Genomic DNA, 16,609 nt, shown 5'->3' on the forward strand with positions numbered 1-16,609 from the left:
GTACACATGGAAGAATTCTGGGGATACTAAAAGGTATCAGATAGATTATATAATGGTAAGACTGAGAGTTAGGAACCAGGTTTTAAATTGTAAGACATTTGCAGGGTCAGATGTGGACTCTGACCACAATCTATTGGTTATGAACTGTAGATTAAAACTGAAGAAACTGCAAAAAGGTGGGAATATAAGGGGATGGGACCTGGATAAACTGAAAGAACCAGAGGTTGTACAGAGTTTCAGGGAGAGCATAAGGGAACAATTGACAGGAATTGGGGAAAGAAATACACTAGAAGATGAATGGGTAGCTTTGAGGGATGAAGTAGTGAAGTAGGCAGAGGATCAAGTAGGTAAAGAGACGAGGGGTAGTAAAAATGCTTGGGTAACACAAGAAATACTGAATTTAATTGATGAGAGGAGAAAATATAAAATGCAGTAAATGAAGCAGGCAAAAAGGAATACAAACGTCTCAAAAATGAAATCGACAGGAAATGCAAAATGGCTAAGCAGGGATGGCTAGATGACAAATGTAAGGATGTAGAGGCTTGTCTCACTAGGGGTAAGATAGATACTGCCTACAGGAAAATTAAAGAGACCTTTGGAGAGAAGAGAACCACTTGTATGAATATCAAGAGCTCAGATGGAAACCCAGTTCTAAGCAAAGAAGGGAAAGCAGAAAGGTGGAAGGAGTATATAGAGGGTTTATACAAGGGCGATGTACTTGAGGACAATATTATGGAAATGGAAGAGGATGTAGATGAAGATGAAATGGGAGATAAGATACTGCGTGAAGAGTTTGACAGAGCACTGAAAGACCTGAGTCAAAACAAGGCCCCAGGAGTAGACAACATTCCATTAGAACTACTGATGGCCTCAGGAGAGCCAGTCATGACAAAACTCTACCATCTGGTGAGCACGATGTATGAGACAGGCGAAATACCCTTAGACTTTAAGAAGAATATAATAATTCCAATCCCAAAGAAAGCCGGTGTTGACAGATGTGAAAGTTACCGAACTATCAGTTTAATAAGTCACAGCTGCAAAATACTAACGCGAATTCTTTACAGACGAATGGAAAAACTGGTAGAAGCCGACCTCGGGGAAGATCAGTTTGGATTGCGTAGAAATACTGGAACACGTGAGGCAATACTGACCTTACGACTTATCTTGGAAGAAAGATTAAGAAAAGGCAAACCTACGTTTCTAGCATTTGTAGACTTAGAGAAAGCTTTTGACAATGTTGACTGGAATACTCTCTTTCAAATTCTGAAGGTGGCAGGGGTAAAATACAGGGAGCGAAAGGCTCTTTACAATTTGTACAGAAACCAGATGGCAGTTATAAGAGTCGAGGGGCATGAAAGGGAAGCAGTGGTTGGGAAAGGAGTGAGACAGGGTTGTAGCCTCTCCCCGATGTTATTCAATGTGTATATTGAGCAAGCAGTAAAGGAAACAAAAGAAAAATTCGGAGTAGGTATTAAAATTCATGGAGAAGAAGTAAAAACTTTGAGGTTCGCCGATGACATTGTAATTCTGTCAGAGACAGCAAAGGACTTGCAAGAGCAGTTGAACGGACTGGACAGTGTCTTGAAAGGAGGATATAAGATGAACATCAACGAAAGCAAAACGAGGGTAATGGAATGTAGTCAAATTAAGTCGGGTAATGCTGAGGGAATTAGATTAGGAAATGAGACACTTAAAGTAGTAAAGGAGTTTTGCTATTTAGGGAGTAAAATAACCGATGATGGTCGAAGTAGAGAGGATATAAAATGTAGACTGGCAATGGCAAGGAAAGCGTTTCTCAAGAAGAGAAATTTGTTAACATCGAATATAGATTTAGGTGTCAGGAAGTCGTTTCTGAAAGTATTTGTATGGAGTGTAGCCATGCATGGAAGTGAGACATGGACGATAACTAGTTTGGACAAGAAGAGAATAGAAGCTTTCGAAATGTGGTGCTACAGAAGAATGCTGAAGATAAGGTGGGTAGATCACGTAACTAATGAGGAGGTATTGAATAGGATTGGGGAGAAGAGAAGTTTGTGGCACAACTTGACTAGAAGAAGGGATCGGTTGGTAGGACATGTTCTGAGGCATCGAGGGATCACAAATTTAGCATTGGAGGGCAGCGTGGAGGGTAAAAATCGTAGAGGGAGACCAAGAGATCAATACACTAAGCAGATTCAGAAGGATGTAGGTTGCAGTAGGTACTGGGAGATGAAGAAGCTTGCACAGGATAGAGTAGCATGGAGAGCTGCATCAAACCAGTCTCAGGACTGAAGACCACAACAACAACAACAACAACAAAAATAATGTTGGGAGGGTGGTAAATCCTTGTGAATGAGGAGTTATCACAAAGGGAGTCCCACCGGTTCAATTTTGGGTCCTCTGCTGTTCCTTATTCATGTGAATGACCTCTCACTTAACGTTCAGCAAGCATAACTAGTACTTTTTGCAGATAACACGAGTGTTATAATATATCGCATTCCAGGAAAAGCAGCTGAAGATATTGTTAAGGATGTCTTTCAAAGAATTATTAAGTGGTTCTCAGAAAATGGACTCTCCCTTAATTTTGAAAAAAACTCACTATATCCACTTCTGTACACCGAATAGAGTCGTACCGACCATTGATGTAGTGTATGAACAGGGCTCAGATAACAGGGCAGCTTTCTCCAAATTTTTGGGCATTCACATTGATGACAACTGTAAGAATCATATTACTGAGATTCTCAAACAATTAAGTTCAGCTTCTTTCGCTCTTCATATAATCTATAGTCTTGCTAGTAAACAGATCAAACTCAAAATGTACTTAGCATATTTCCACTCAATAATGTCTTATGGAATAGGTTTCTGGGGTCACTCACCACTTAGACATAAAGTATTGATTCCACAAAAGAGAGCAGTGAGAATAATTAGTGGTGTTCACCCAAGGGCGTCATGTAGCCATCTACTCAAGGAGTTAGGTATTTTTACTGCACCACCAGAGTACATATATTCGGTAATGAAATTCGTTACAAATAATCCATCTCAATTAGCGAAGAACAGTGATGTTCATACGTACAACACTAGAGGGAAACGTGTCCTTACCTATCTGTTATTGAAGCTGTCAGTTGCTCAAAAAGGAGTACATTATTCAGCAACAAATATCTTTGATCATTTGCTCAACAGCATAAAGTGTCTGGCAAGTAGCAGATCAACTCTTAAACCTAGCTTAAAATCATTTTTATGGACCACTCCCTATATTCTATGGACGAGTATCTGTTTCAGAACCGGTAAAAAAATAAATAAATAAAATTTGTACCTCTAAATGTAGTTGCATGTGTAGAACCAAAATTTCAGTAATATTAATATTAGCACTATTCATGAGTGTATATATATCTTGTTATCTGACTTGTTCCACATCATATCGATAAAATAATCGCGGAAATGATCTACAGAACATGACATAACCAAACTAAACTAAACTATGGCATTAGATGTCTACACATAGGTAATGTAATTCACACAATTAACGGCCGCTGATTTGCGTATGCTGTGTTGGCGCCCGATAGCGACTTAGGTGGGAGTCACATCAGACGAATTTGGTCTCCGAGACGTCAACGTGAATTCACTAAAATGCTCCTCGAACCACTGTAGGACAATTCTATCTCTGAGGCATTGACAGACTGTTTCAAGGTGATATCGCCGTCGGGGGACACATCAGGCATGAAGGGGTGCAAGTGGTTCGCAGCTGTCAGCGTGTCTTCAGTTACTACCACAGGTCCCATGCAGGCACAGGAGAATGTCTCCTGCAGCATAATACTGCTCCCACCAGCTTTTATCCGCGGCGCGCTGCTCATTTCGAACCACCGTTCACCAAGTTTCTTCACCCTCAACGGGTGACTGTGTGATGTGCAATGTCCAGTCACGACATAGTCGGTGCGATATTTCTAGATTGTACGGTCACTACCGAAAGGAACGTGGAAGAAGATTTCATCCCCATTATCCTAAGTGAATCTGATTTTGACAAAATGTGATTCATGCAAGACGGAGCTCGAACCCGTCGAAGCAGGATAGTGTTTGATGTCCCTGAGGAGCACTTTTGGGCCGCTTTCAGCCTCTGGCGCTTCCAGAATCCACTGGCATGGGCCTCGATTGGCCACCATATTCTCCAGATCTGGACACATGTGATTCCTTTTTGTGGGGCTATTCTACAGACAAGATGTACAACAATAACCTCAAAACCATTGCTGAGCTGAAAACAGCCATTCAGGAGTACATCGACAGCATCGATGTTCCGACACTTCAGCAGATCATGCCGAATTTCAGTATTCGTCTGCGCCACATCATCGCCAATGATGGCACGCATGTCGAACTCGTCACAACCTAAATCCGCACATCTGTGGCGACGTTTACATGTTGAATAAAGCGTGTGCACGCCGCAGTTCGTAACTAATTTACGTTTGTTTCATATAGTTCAATAATTGTCATCCTGTGCGTTAACCCATAAGCTACACCAATAGTATCAATTTCGTAATTGAATGAAAAAGCTACAGCCATCCTTATGATGTTATTTATTGTATGGCTACTAGTTTTGGCACTTCAGCGCACCATCTTTAGGCGTTAGTTGATGCTGATGGGGTTAACACCATCTGCATACACGATGCATCAGTGGCCAACATTGCTGGTTTATGCAGACTACCTGTAACAGTGGAGTTGTTCTCCAACAGTCAGCTATCAGAGTTGACAGTCAGAGATAACACCATCCATATACATGATGCATCAATGGCCAACATAACTGGTTTACACAGCCTACCTGTAACTGTGATGTCTCTCCAACAATCAACTGCCAGAGTTGGCAGTCAGAGATAACACCATCTGCATACACGATGCGTCAGTGTCCAACATAACTGGTTTCCACAGACTACCTGTAACTGTGATGTATCTCCAACCATCAACTGTTAGAGCTGACTACGAATGGTTATAGAGGCAGCATGATAGTTACAGGTAGTCTGTGTAAAGCAGTTATGTTGGCCACTGATGCATCGTATATACGGTTGGTGTTAACCCTTTCAACATCAGGTGAGGCCTGAAGATGATGCCCTAAAGTGCCGAAACTGGTAGCCATACAATAAATGTCGTCATAAGGATGGTTGTAGATGTTCCATTTTTTTTACAACAGTGAATGGCTGTAGTCCTTCAGGTCTTGGATCACAGAGATTGACATACAAAAAGTAGTGTCAATGTCTTTATTTACTTCGATTAATAATACAGACAGTTTAGACGTGGAAATGACGTCGTAACTCTTAATCTGAGAGCTCACAGTCGTGTTTGAGGCGTTATGTCTATCTTAACCGGTAGGTTGCACCCCTAGTATGAATATTTTGATAAGTAGTACAGACATTTCAGACATAGGAATGACAATATGATTAGTGCATTTTGCCTTCAAGCAAGTGGGAAACAAATATAGAAAATTAATCATCTTGCAAATAAGAAGATGGGCAACTCTGGGATACATACTAATTGCCTGTTTTGTTTTTCATGTCCTAAAAAAATCTTGGAGGAGAAGCAGTCTAATTTGATGGCTGGTAAAATACTAGGTCGCGATTAGGAGATCAGTATGTGTGTGCGTGCATGTGTCTGTGTGTGTGTGTGTGTGTGTGTGTGTGTGTGTGTGTGTGTGTGGGCGGGTATGTGTGTGTGTGAGTGTGTGTGTGTGTGTGCGCACGACTGTGTATTCTGCTGATGAAGCTATGTGAATTTAATGTGAAAGCTGATGAAACTGTTCACGTGTTCTAGTGACGAAGCTGTGTTGCTTCTATGAATTCTGACAAGATGACGGATCTGGGATACATACTAATTGGTTGTTTCATTTTAATGTCTGGTAATAACTGAGTGTGATTTTTACTCCTACATATAGGGGTATTTTCCGCTTTCTGCTTTCTGCTTGGCCGGTTTCCAAGAAAATCGTGTGAATTTAGCAAGAGTTGAAAAGTGTAATCCCAAAGTGTTATACTGGGCTAAGATTGGAAGATCTAGGTACACTATCCGGACACCTGGCTGAAAATAATGTACAAATTTGTGACGCCCTTCATCAGTAATGCTGGAATTCAATATGGTGCTGGCCCACTCTTAGCCTTGATGACAGCTTCCACTCTCGCAAGCATACGTTCAAACAGGTACTGGAAGGTTTTTTGGGGAATGGTAGCTCATTCATCACGGAGTGCTGCACTGAGGAGAGGTATCGATGGCGGTCGGTGAGGCCTGGGCACGAAGTTGGCGCTCCGAAACATCCCAAACGTGTTCTGTAGGATTCAGGTCAGGACGCTGTGCAGGCCAGTCCATTACAGGGATGTTATTGTCGTGTAACCATTCCGCCACAGGCCGTGCTTTATGAAGAGGTGCTCGATCGTGTTAAAAGATGAGATCGCCATTCCCGAATTGCTCTTCAACAGTGGGAAACAAGAAGGTGCCTAAGACATGAATGCAGGTCTGTGCTCTCATAGTGCCACGCAAAACAACAAGGGGTGCGAGCACCCACCATGATAAACACGACCACACAGTAACACCATCGCACCCCATTTTCGCCGTTGTAACTACACACGCTGGCAGATGATGTTCGGCGGGCATTCGCTGTACTCACACCCCGCCATCGGATCGCCACATTGTGTGCCGCGATTCATAACTACACACGACGTTTTTCCACTGTTCAATGGTGCAATGTTTATGGTCCTTACACCAAGCGAGGCGTCGTTTGGCATTTACCAGCGTGATTTGTGGCTTATGAGCTGCCACTCGACCATGAAATCCGTTTTCTCACCTCTTGGTTAACTGTCATAATACTTTTAGTGGATACTGATGCAGTTTGCAATTCCTGTGTGATGGCCTGGATAAGTGTCTGCCTATTACACATTACGACCCTCTTAAACCGTCGGCGGTCTCTGTCAGTGAACACATGAGTTCGGCATGTACGGTTTTGTGCTGTACGTGTCCCTTCACGTTTCCACTTCACTATCACACCGGAAACAGTGGACCTAGGGACGTTTAGGAGTGCGGAAATCTCCCATATAGTTGTGTGACACAAGTGACACCCAGTCACCTGACTACGTTCAAAGTCTGCGAGTTCCCCAGAGCGCCCTATTCCGCTCCCTCAGGATGTGTAATGACTACTCAGGTCGCTGGTGTGGAGTACGTGGCAGTAGTTGGTAGCACGATGCACCTAATATGAGAAACGTATGTTTTTGGGAGGGTCCGGATACATTTGATCACACAATGTGTGTATCTGTTGGCGTAGAAGCTCTCTGACAAGCCTGTTTTCAGGAAAGCGATTTGGCTCTGTTCATGGGGAGATGCATGATGTCGTCATCCGAGCCAAGCCTCCCCCACACTGCCGTCAGCTTAACTCGTCACAGTCTGAGGAATGGCAGCTGTACGTACCTGGTCCTGGAAGTGGGCTGCTCCCCTACACACAAGCAGAAGTAGAATTCCACAGGAGGACTTGCCGAAAAGGAACTGACAAATTGGAGAAATATTTTTAAAATGTTGGACACATATACAATATACAGTTACAACATATTAGAAACGTAATCCATTCTGTTACACAGTCAAATCCTGCATAGGCAACAGTGTACCTAAACTATTAACATTCATCAACAGATGCCCTTACTAATCCTGGCAAGCAAATGGTAGAAGAATACAGGAAAAACTTTGACAATGTTGTACTTAACATCAGCGAACACTAAGGGATACAATATTACACTACTGGCCATTAAAATTGCTACACCAAAAAGAAAAACAGATGATAAACGGGTATTCATTGGACAGATATATTATACTAGAACTGACATGTGATTACATTTTCACGCAATTTGGGTGCATAGATCCTGAGAAATCAGTACCCAGAACAACCACCTCTGGCCGTAATATCGGCCATGATACTCCTGGTCATTGAGTCAAACAGAGCTTGGATGGCGTGTACAGGTACAGCTGTCCATGCAGCTTCAACACGATACCACAGTTCACTAAGAGTAGTGAATGGCGTATTCTGACAAGCCAGTTCCTCGGCCACCATTGACCAGACGTTTTCAGTTGGTGAAAGATCTGGAGAATGTGCTGGCCTGGGCAGCAGTCGAACATTTTCTGTATCCAGAAAGGCCTGTACATCACCTGCAACGTGCGGTCGTGTATTATCCTGCTGAAATGTAGGGTATCGCTGGGATCGAACAAAGGGTAGAGCAACGGGTCGTAACACATCTGAAATGTAACGTCCACTGTTCAAAGTGCCGTCAATGCGAACAAGAGGTGACTGACACGTGTAACCAATGGCACCCCATACCATCACGCCGGGTGATATTCCAGTATGGCGATGACGAATACACGCTTCCAATGTGCGTTCACCACGATGTCGCCAAACACGGATGCGACCATCATGATGCTGTAAACAGAAACTGGATTCATCCGAAAAAATGACGTTTTGCCATTCGTGCACACAGGTTCGTCGTTGCGTACACCTGGCGCTCCTGTCTGTGATGCAGCCTCAAGGGTAACCGCAGGCACGGCCTCCGAGCTGATAGTCCATGCTGCTGCAAACATCGTCGAACTGTTCGTGCAGTTGGTTGTTGTCTTGCAAATGTCCCCATCTGTTGACTCAGGAATCGAGACGTGGCTGCACGATCCGTTACAGCCGGCGGATAAGATGCCTGTCATCTCGACTGCTAGTGATACGAGGCCGTTGGGATCCAGCACGGCCTTCCGTATTACCCTCCTGAATCCACCGATTCCATATTCTGCTAACAGTCATTGGATCTCGACCAACGCGAGCAGCAATGTCGCGATACGATAAATAGTAATCACGATAGGCTACAATCCGACCTTTATAAAAGTCGGAAACGTGATGGTAGGCATTTCTCCTCCTTACACGAGGCACGACAACAACGTTTCACCAGGCAACGCCGGTCAGCTGCTGTTTACGTATGAGAAATCGGTTGGAAACTTTCCTCATGTCAGCACGTTGTAGGTGTCGCCACCGGCGCCAACCTTGTGTAAATGCTTTGAAAAGCTAATCGTTTGCCTGTCACAGCATCTTCTTCCTGTCGGTTAAATTTCGCGTCTGTAGCACGTCATCTTCGTGGTGTAGCAATTTTAATGGCCAGTAGTGTACTTAACAATGCAATCTCTAACCAGTGAAGTGTATGTATTTCCAAGACGATATAAAAGTCCTGTAACAATAAAATCCGATGTATTTCGAAGAAAACTAAAAATAAGTTGTCAAGGAAAGAAGAAAACGTATTTAAAATTAAAAGAGACATATTAGACATGTTACATGAGCAACATAATTTACATCCATGTTCAGAAATAAAACAGAATACCTTAAACGACTGGAGATACAACGTTTCATATTCACAGCACATGTACATTAGTACGTTCTGCAGAAGTAGGCTGGTCGGTGTGGCTGAGCGGTTCTAGGCGCTACAGTCTGGAACCGCGCGACCGCTACGGTCGCAGGTTCGAATCCTGCCTCGGGTATGGATGTGTGTGATGTCCTTAGGTTAGTTAGGTCTAAGTAGTTCTAAGTTCCAGGGGACTGATGACCTAAGATGTTAAGTCCCATAGTGCTCAGAGCCATTTGAACCATTTTTTTGCAGGAGTGGTAAGCATTTGAACAATGTCGGCCCGGGAATTTGAGGTCAACATCGACATCACGGCGAAACACCACCTACCGGTAACATGTGCCTGTTGCTCTCGTTGTCGCTGCAAACCGAAGATAATGGGCCAGTGGGACTCGAGCAGTGGTGCAGGATGGCTAAGAGGCTTATGCGCGTAGTGTACCATCAAATGAGTGAGTTTGAAAGAGGGTGTATTACTGGCATGAGAGAATGCGATGCGTCCATCGGGGAAATTGCTGCTCTTGTGGGACCAACTGTCTCGGCAGTGCAACGGGTGTGTGCAGAATGGTTCACGGAAGGCCGCAGAACACGACGAGATGGGTCAGGTCACGCAATCCAGCCAACTCCCTGATAAGATAGACGCGTCATCCAAATGGCATTCCAGGACAGATTTGTGTGCTCTTCGGCTGTGCCGCAACAGTGGAACAGTGTAACACACCGTACACTGTCAGGGGTGACAGTCCGTCGCCGTTTGTTTTGTTACGGCACGGGTTACACTTGCGCGTCGTCCACTTCTCCACCTGCCATTGACGAACGTGTATAAACATGCTAGACAGCAATGGTGTACGGAAAGACGTCACTGGGGACATGAATAGCATCATATAGTGTTTTCCGCCGAATCCAGGTTCTGTTTGTTTGAAAACGATGCCCTCATTTTGGTTCACCATACACAGGGGGAGCGGTGTCACAGTGATTGCATTTGCACGAGGCATACAGCTCCAGTTCGAGGCCTTATGGTGTGGCGTGCCGTTGGGTACAACCACAAACCACATTTGGTGCATGTCCAGGGTATAACACCACAACTCTCGGTGTGGTCATACGTTTTCTACGTGTTTTACGATGTATTATTAGTTGTGCTGCATACTATTCTTGTAAATATGTTGTCAAGCTGCAAATGTTCTTTGTTATTTTAGAAACATAATACGCATGGAATGTTAACATTTTGTAAATAGACACGCTGGCCTAGTCAGGGAAAAGCTACTGTCGAAGAGCGTAATAAGTTGTAAATGCATTATCGCTGGGCGTGTGAGCGCGCCAAAAAGAAGCAGAAGTTGGGAGTTGCGAGCAGACGATTGGTGTCGTCGGTTGTGTGTATTCGCCGTTGTGGCTGTGCAAAAGTGCGGAGGCGAAAAATCTGTTTCCCAAGTGCGGAGCAGTGAAAACTGAAATGGTTGTTTTGGCGGATGTTTAATATGGGCAAGCTATGTGTATGGCATTTATTGGGCACAGCACAAATGCAGCAAGAGTAATTCGCATAACATCAAGAGTACTGTGGGCCCTTGTTATTGGCTATGGTATGGCAAGAAGATCAACCTGTGCCCTATTTACCGCTGAATGAAGCCGCTCGACAAACCAACGGCATCATAAAGTGAAGTAGACGTAGACTTTTCATAACTATAAGTGTAACAGGCTGACCAGCGTACTTGGAATTTTATTGCTTATATAACACTGTTTTCGTGCATATTGTCACATAAATTATTTTCATACGTCGTTATCCAAGTATCACAGTACCCATCGTATCCCCTTGTACGAACCGAGATAGTCAGAAAATGAACTGAAAACGAAGTTAACATAATTTATTAGATTATCAAAACTTTTGGACAATTATGTAATAATGAAATATTTGGCTGTAGTATGACTAATGTCAGAAACAGAATGATGCAGAAGCCATTATTAATTAATTTGCTGAAAATAGAGTAACTTTCATAATCAAAAATTTCTAGTAAAACTTTACTTAATGTGGTCACTGAATTTCACTGTCAAAGCGTAGTTTCTAATTTATACCTTGTGGCACAATTTAGAACAGTCCTTACCAATGAGTAAATTCACGCAATCTTCCCGCTTGCTACAATTACAACAGTCAGTATTACGGTGAGTGACGTAACAAAAGTTTCTATCCACAGCCAATAGACAATCGTACTGTAATTGATTCTTACCCAAGAGTGCTCAAAGTTCAGTTTCTATTTAATTATTCGTGTTGTGGTGAGAAATTGACGACCGTTGCTTATTTTCATTAATGACATACTTTGAAAACCTTTTTTCCAAATTTCCCACTAACTACTGTTTATTAAAAATTAGTTTACGTAACAAAAACATATAAAATTAACCGAACTTTGTGTATAATCGTCATTGCTAAAGTACTGAGCAGTGGCGATTCGGTTATAACTTCATCTACTTCTCTCGGTTTTATATTATTCTGTGGAGTAAATACCTTTTCGCCACAGATTAGGGTCATATCGAAAAGTCTGATTAGACGTAGAGACAGGAGTGAGTCAAGGGCACTGTGACCAGTGTGACCTACGTGAATTACATTCCGCGGCCTGTAGCCATACCCTTTGTGCACAACACCCCAGATGCTGCTTTCCAGCATGACAATGCACGACCGCACTCTGCTGCACGAACACGTGCCTTTTTGGTGGCAGTGCTGTGAACCAATGCCAACCACCACAGATGAACTTTGGAACCAGGCGAATACAGCATGATGCCTATACCACAGGACGCCATTCGCGGGTTAAGCGTGTCGATGCGATCACGCATGGAAGAAGGAATCAGGCCCCATCGTAGTCCCTGTGGCTACTAGGCAACAGGATGCATGCTGAACCGACGTGACTGAAGTGGTAATCATCTATGCAGGTCATATTAATTAATGTGAATGTGAATGTACTTTCTCTAGTCGTCCAAGGTGTTCTGTTTATTCTGATCATGAGAATGTTTTAATGGCAACTTAAATATTTTGTTTGGAGAACACTTTCTATCCCAAAGCAAACTTTTTCACACAGGGATTCTCAAAATTGATATATTTGTCTGTAATGCAGATCATGTTGGTATCGTTACTGTACACTATTACTCTATTTCGTATTACTACACTACAGTCTGCCCCCAGTATCTGAGTGGTCAGCGTGACAAAGTGTCAGTCCTAAAGGCCTGGGTTCGATTCCCAGCTGGGTCGGAGATTTTCTCGCTCAGGGAGTGGATGTTGTGTTGTGCTAACCATCATCATTTCTTCCCCATCGACGCGCAAGTCGCCGAAGTGGCATCAAATCGAAAGAGTTGCACCCAGCGAACGGTCTACCTGACGGGAGGCCCTAGTCACACGAAATTTATTTTACTACAGTACAATAATGCTTAACTTTAGTTAGTCTATTTTATTTCACTTAAATAAAGTGTCTGTCTTAGCTTCGTTCTGTATACTAGTTGACTCATATCTGTTGGACACAATGAATTCCGTTCGTGGGTCTTAATATAACACGAGGAAGCAGTCTGTTACCATTTCTCGTAGGTATTTACCACGGTGAAGCAACCCTATCAGTCATCTTCTAATGTAGTTGGATGTCAATAGATTTTTCTCTTCGGCAGCTAACAAATGTTCAAGTCAGCTGACGAAAGGCTCTGAATGATTGACAAGTATTCATTTACAGAGTGAAATACGTTTTCCTTCCAACTTAGTTTGGATATCTGAGAATTATCTATTACATATCTCCTTTCTGAAGAATGTCTGCAGACAACGGAAACTGCACAATAGTAGACACCTTTCCGTGTCTTGGTTTAAGAAAGTATAATCGAAATGGAAATCTTTTCTCTTCGCTTAGAGATTGATACAACAATTTCTTTAAACCTACTATTTTCTTTCTCCCTGTACGCAATCTGGCGTGCTTTCGAAAGAGCTGAAAATGTTTGCACTTGATCCCATTTAATTTCCTCTAAAATTGTCTGCAAGTGAACTGCACTGAGAAAGTTTTCGTGAACAGTTCTCTGATGATTTTCTGTGGTGTCGTTGCAGATGGAGATCACCGTTTACAAGTGGGGCAGTACTGGTGGATGGCTTAAATTTTACGACCTGACCTTCACCAAGCCATTCGACTACTTGCTGGCTAACTTCCCGGCCGTCTTTGAGTACATCTGGTACCCCATGGGCATCAACAAGAAGCCTGTGCCTGCGGCAAGTATCCAATCACGACTCTGGACGGAGCGTATCTTCAGAAGCGTGAATGACACTGCATGCAAAACATCCATTAAAGTGATACTTAGAAGGCTGCTATTCATACTGGAACATCTAGAACAGCTCCATATAGTTTTATTTAATGTCATGCTTTGTGAAACTCGTTTACGATGACTTTGAGGAACGGCAATAAGAAAAGGAATATGTTCGAAATTAATCAGTTTGACGCCTTTCTGGTGTTAAGCACCTCTCCTACAAATTATCAGATCCTAAAATTGAAACTGGAGGCAGACACTAATGTGTAAGCAAAACGTTGTCAGTTTGAACTAGAGATGAGATATGAACAGAGAAAAACACATTACTCGCACCAGCTGAAGTTTACGGATACTTTCTTGCATGGAATGTAATAAAACTCCTTTCGTGAGAGTTTAGTTTAATTACTTTCATGTTCTGTGCACTGTAATTTCGACCTCTGACTACGATGTGGAGAGAGTCACTTTTGCAGCTGTAATGCATGTTCTCGCCGAGAAACAAGACAACTTGCTGACCATTTGTGCTGTTGTCTTAACTGTCTCAATACACTTTTTTGTATTGTATATCTCGCACGATCTCTCTAAAACAACATGAGTGCCCACGTACACAAACATACACACACACACACACACACACACACACACACACACACACAAGGATTATTAACAAGTAGATACAATTTCAGCCAGAGTTTGATGTTAATTTTATTTAGCATCGAATTCCTTTCTGTAGTATACTATGGATTAGTGGTGGGTAGGGTAAGTCAATTCTCCTTGTATAACTGAATTTATGAAGGGTGCTGTTGTTTCTGAACGTGATTTATTACGGAAAAAAACTTAATAAGGTAATAAATGTGCTCTGAGTCTTGTGTTGGTGTGCCGAAATCAACCGTAGAAAGAACCTCCTCCGAGATGGCCTCTTTTCCTGAGAATACGTATCACGTATGTCTGGGAAACGCCTTTCTATAATACCACTGGTCGTGTTTTTCTTGACAATTGTGCACGATCTTGTTCAGCAAGACTGAAGACTTCTTTTCTTTACCCATAAGAAGATTTTAAGGACTTTTTTTTATTGGAATGTCAACAATTTGTTACCTGAAGACAGCACTGTGATGTCATGAAACCAGTCGCGATTAGTAAACCATTTTGACGCATCTGCTGCCGTTTTCATCGTTCGAAATGCATCATTACAGCTGTTGCTACCCCTCATACCAAGTGATTTGTAACGTGTTATACTACCTACAGAAAAGGGCCCTCATTAAATTGTCCACCTACAATGTATGAATATTTACCCACAAAAGATTTAATTTAACGTTACCTGACGTCATGTCAAGAAGACGCTAATACAGCCCCGGATCTACGATATTTTGGGACCAGAGCCAAGACGTGATAGTGGCGGCTTCCCGCCCCGCACCCTCCCCCTCGAGAGTTTGAGATAGACAGCCAGAAATTTAAAAAAAAAATCGGTTTTTCAAAAATATGTTCATTTCGTAACGCACATCTTTCTGAAGAGTATGATATATAAAACATACATATTCGGCGAAATGTAAAACACCTTATTTGGTCTGAAGTGTGCCACAGTGCAGTGCCACAACTTCATCGCAATAAAGACAAGAGAGAAGCAAGACACTACACATTTCATCAATCCTTAGGTCCCAGCATTTTTCTATCTTATCTCGCTACAGCTTTCACGGCGTGCTTTCCTTTCTGCGAAAGAATCTACACATATAAAAAAAATTGCATCACCTTCGGTTCCCAAAGTTCCGGAACCTGTACAGAAAATTGGAATAGAGTTCAACATAAACATCATTTCCGCCCTTTTTGTTGCTCATGAAAACCATACATTGCATCACCATACAGTGAGACCTTCAGAGGTGGTGGTCCGGACTGCTGTACACACCGATACCTGTAATACCCAGCAGCCTGTCCACTTGCATTGATGCATGCCTGTATTCTTCGTGGCATACTATCCACAAGGATAGGCAATCTTGGTCCAGATTGTCCCACTCCTCACCGGTGATTCGGCGTAAATCCCTCAGAGTGGTTGGTGTGTGACGTCGTTCATAAACAGCACTTTTCAATCTATCCCAGGCATGTTCGATAGGGTTCATGTCGTTATCCTGAAGGAAGTCATTCACAAGATGTGCACGATGGGGGCGCGAATTGACGTTGATGAAGACGAATGCCTCGCCAACATGCTACGGATTTGGTTGCGCTATCGGTCGGAGAAGGGCATTCAAGTATTGTACAGCCGTTAGGGCGCATTCCATGACCATCAGCGGCGTACGTCGGTCCCACGTAATGCCACGCCAAAACAGCAGGGAACCTCCACCTTGCTGCACTCGCTGGACAGCGTATCTAAGGCATTCAGCCTGGCCGGGTTGCCTCCAAACACGTCTCTGGCGATTGTCTGGTTGAAGGCATACGCGACACTCATCGGTGAAGAGAACGTGACGCCAGTACTGAGCTGTCCATTTGGCATGTTGTTGGGCCCATCTGTGCCGCATTGCATGGTGTTGTGGTTGCAAAGATGGACCTCGCCATGGACGTCAAGAGTGAAGTTGCGCATCATGCAGCCTGTTGCGCACAGTTTGAGTCGTAACACGACGTCCTGTGGCTGCACGAAGGGCATTATTCAACATGGTGGCGTTGCTTTCCTCCGAGCCATAATCCGTAGGTAGCGGTCATGCCTTGGGCGGCCTGAGCGAGGCATGTCATCGACAGTTCGTCTGTATATCTTCCATGTCCGAACAACATCGCTTTATTTCACTCCGAGACGCCTGGACACTTGCCTTCCTGGTACAAAGTAACAATGTGGACGCGATCTAACAGCGGTACTGGCCGTCTAGGCATGGCTGAACTACAGACAACACGAGCCGTTTACCTCCTTCCTGGTGGAATGGCTGTAACTTATCGGCTATCGGACCCCTTCCTTCTAGTAGGCGTTGCTCATGCATGGTTGTTTACATCTTTGGGAGGGTTTAGTGACATTTGTGAACAGT

General features: G+C 43.3%; 1 protein-coding gene across 2 annotated transcripts in view; it reads left to right on the plus strand.

The window, feature by feature from the left end:
• The window catches only part of LOC126108732 (uncharacterized), a 101,937-nt gene that overhangs the window by 31,698 nt on the left and 53,630 nt on the right, over positions 1 to 16,609 (plus strand). The window contains exon 3 of one of the 2 annotated variants that reach the window (XM_049914067.1): positions 13,417 to 13,575. The exons of the other annotated variant lie outside the window; for it this stretch is intronic. Within the exon in view, the coding sequence (XP_049770024.1) occupies positions 13,417 to 13,575 (159 nt within the window). The remainder of the gene's footprint in view (positions 1 to 13,416; positions 13,576 to 16,609) is intronic. 2 annotated transcript variants of the gene reach the window in all.

The sequence above is a fragment of the Schistocerca cancellata genome, chromosome 11 (genome assembly GCF_023864275.1).
Source record: "Schistocerca cancellata isolate TAMUIC-IGC-003103 chromosome 11, iqSchCanc2.1, whole genome shotgun sequence".
NCBI lineage: Eukaryota > Metazoa > Arthropoda > Insecta > Orthoptera > Acrididae > Schistocerca > Schistocerca cancellata.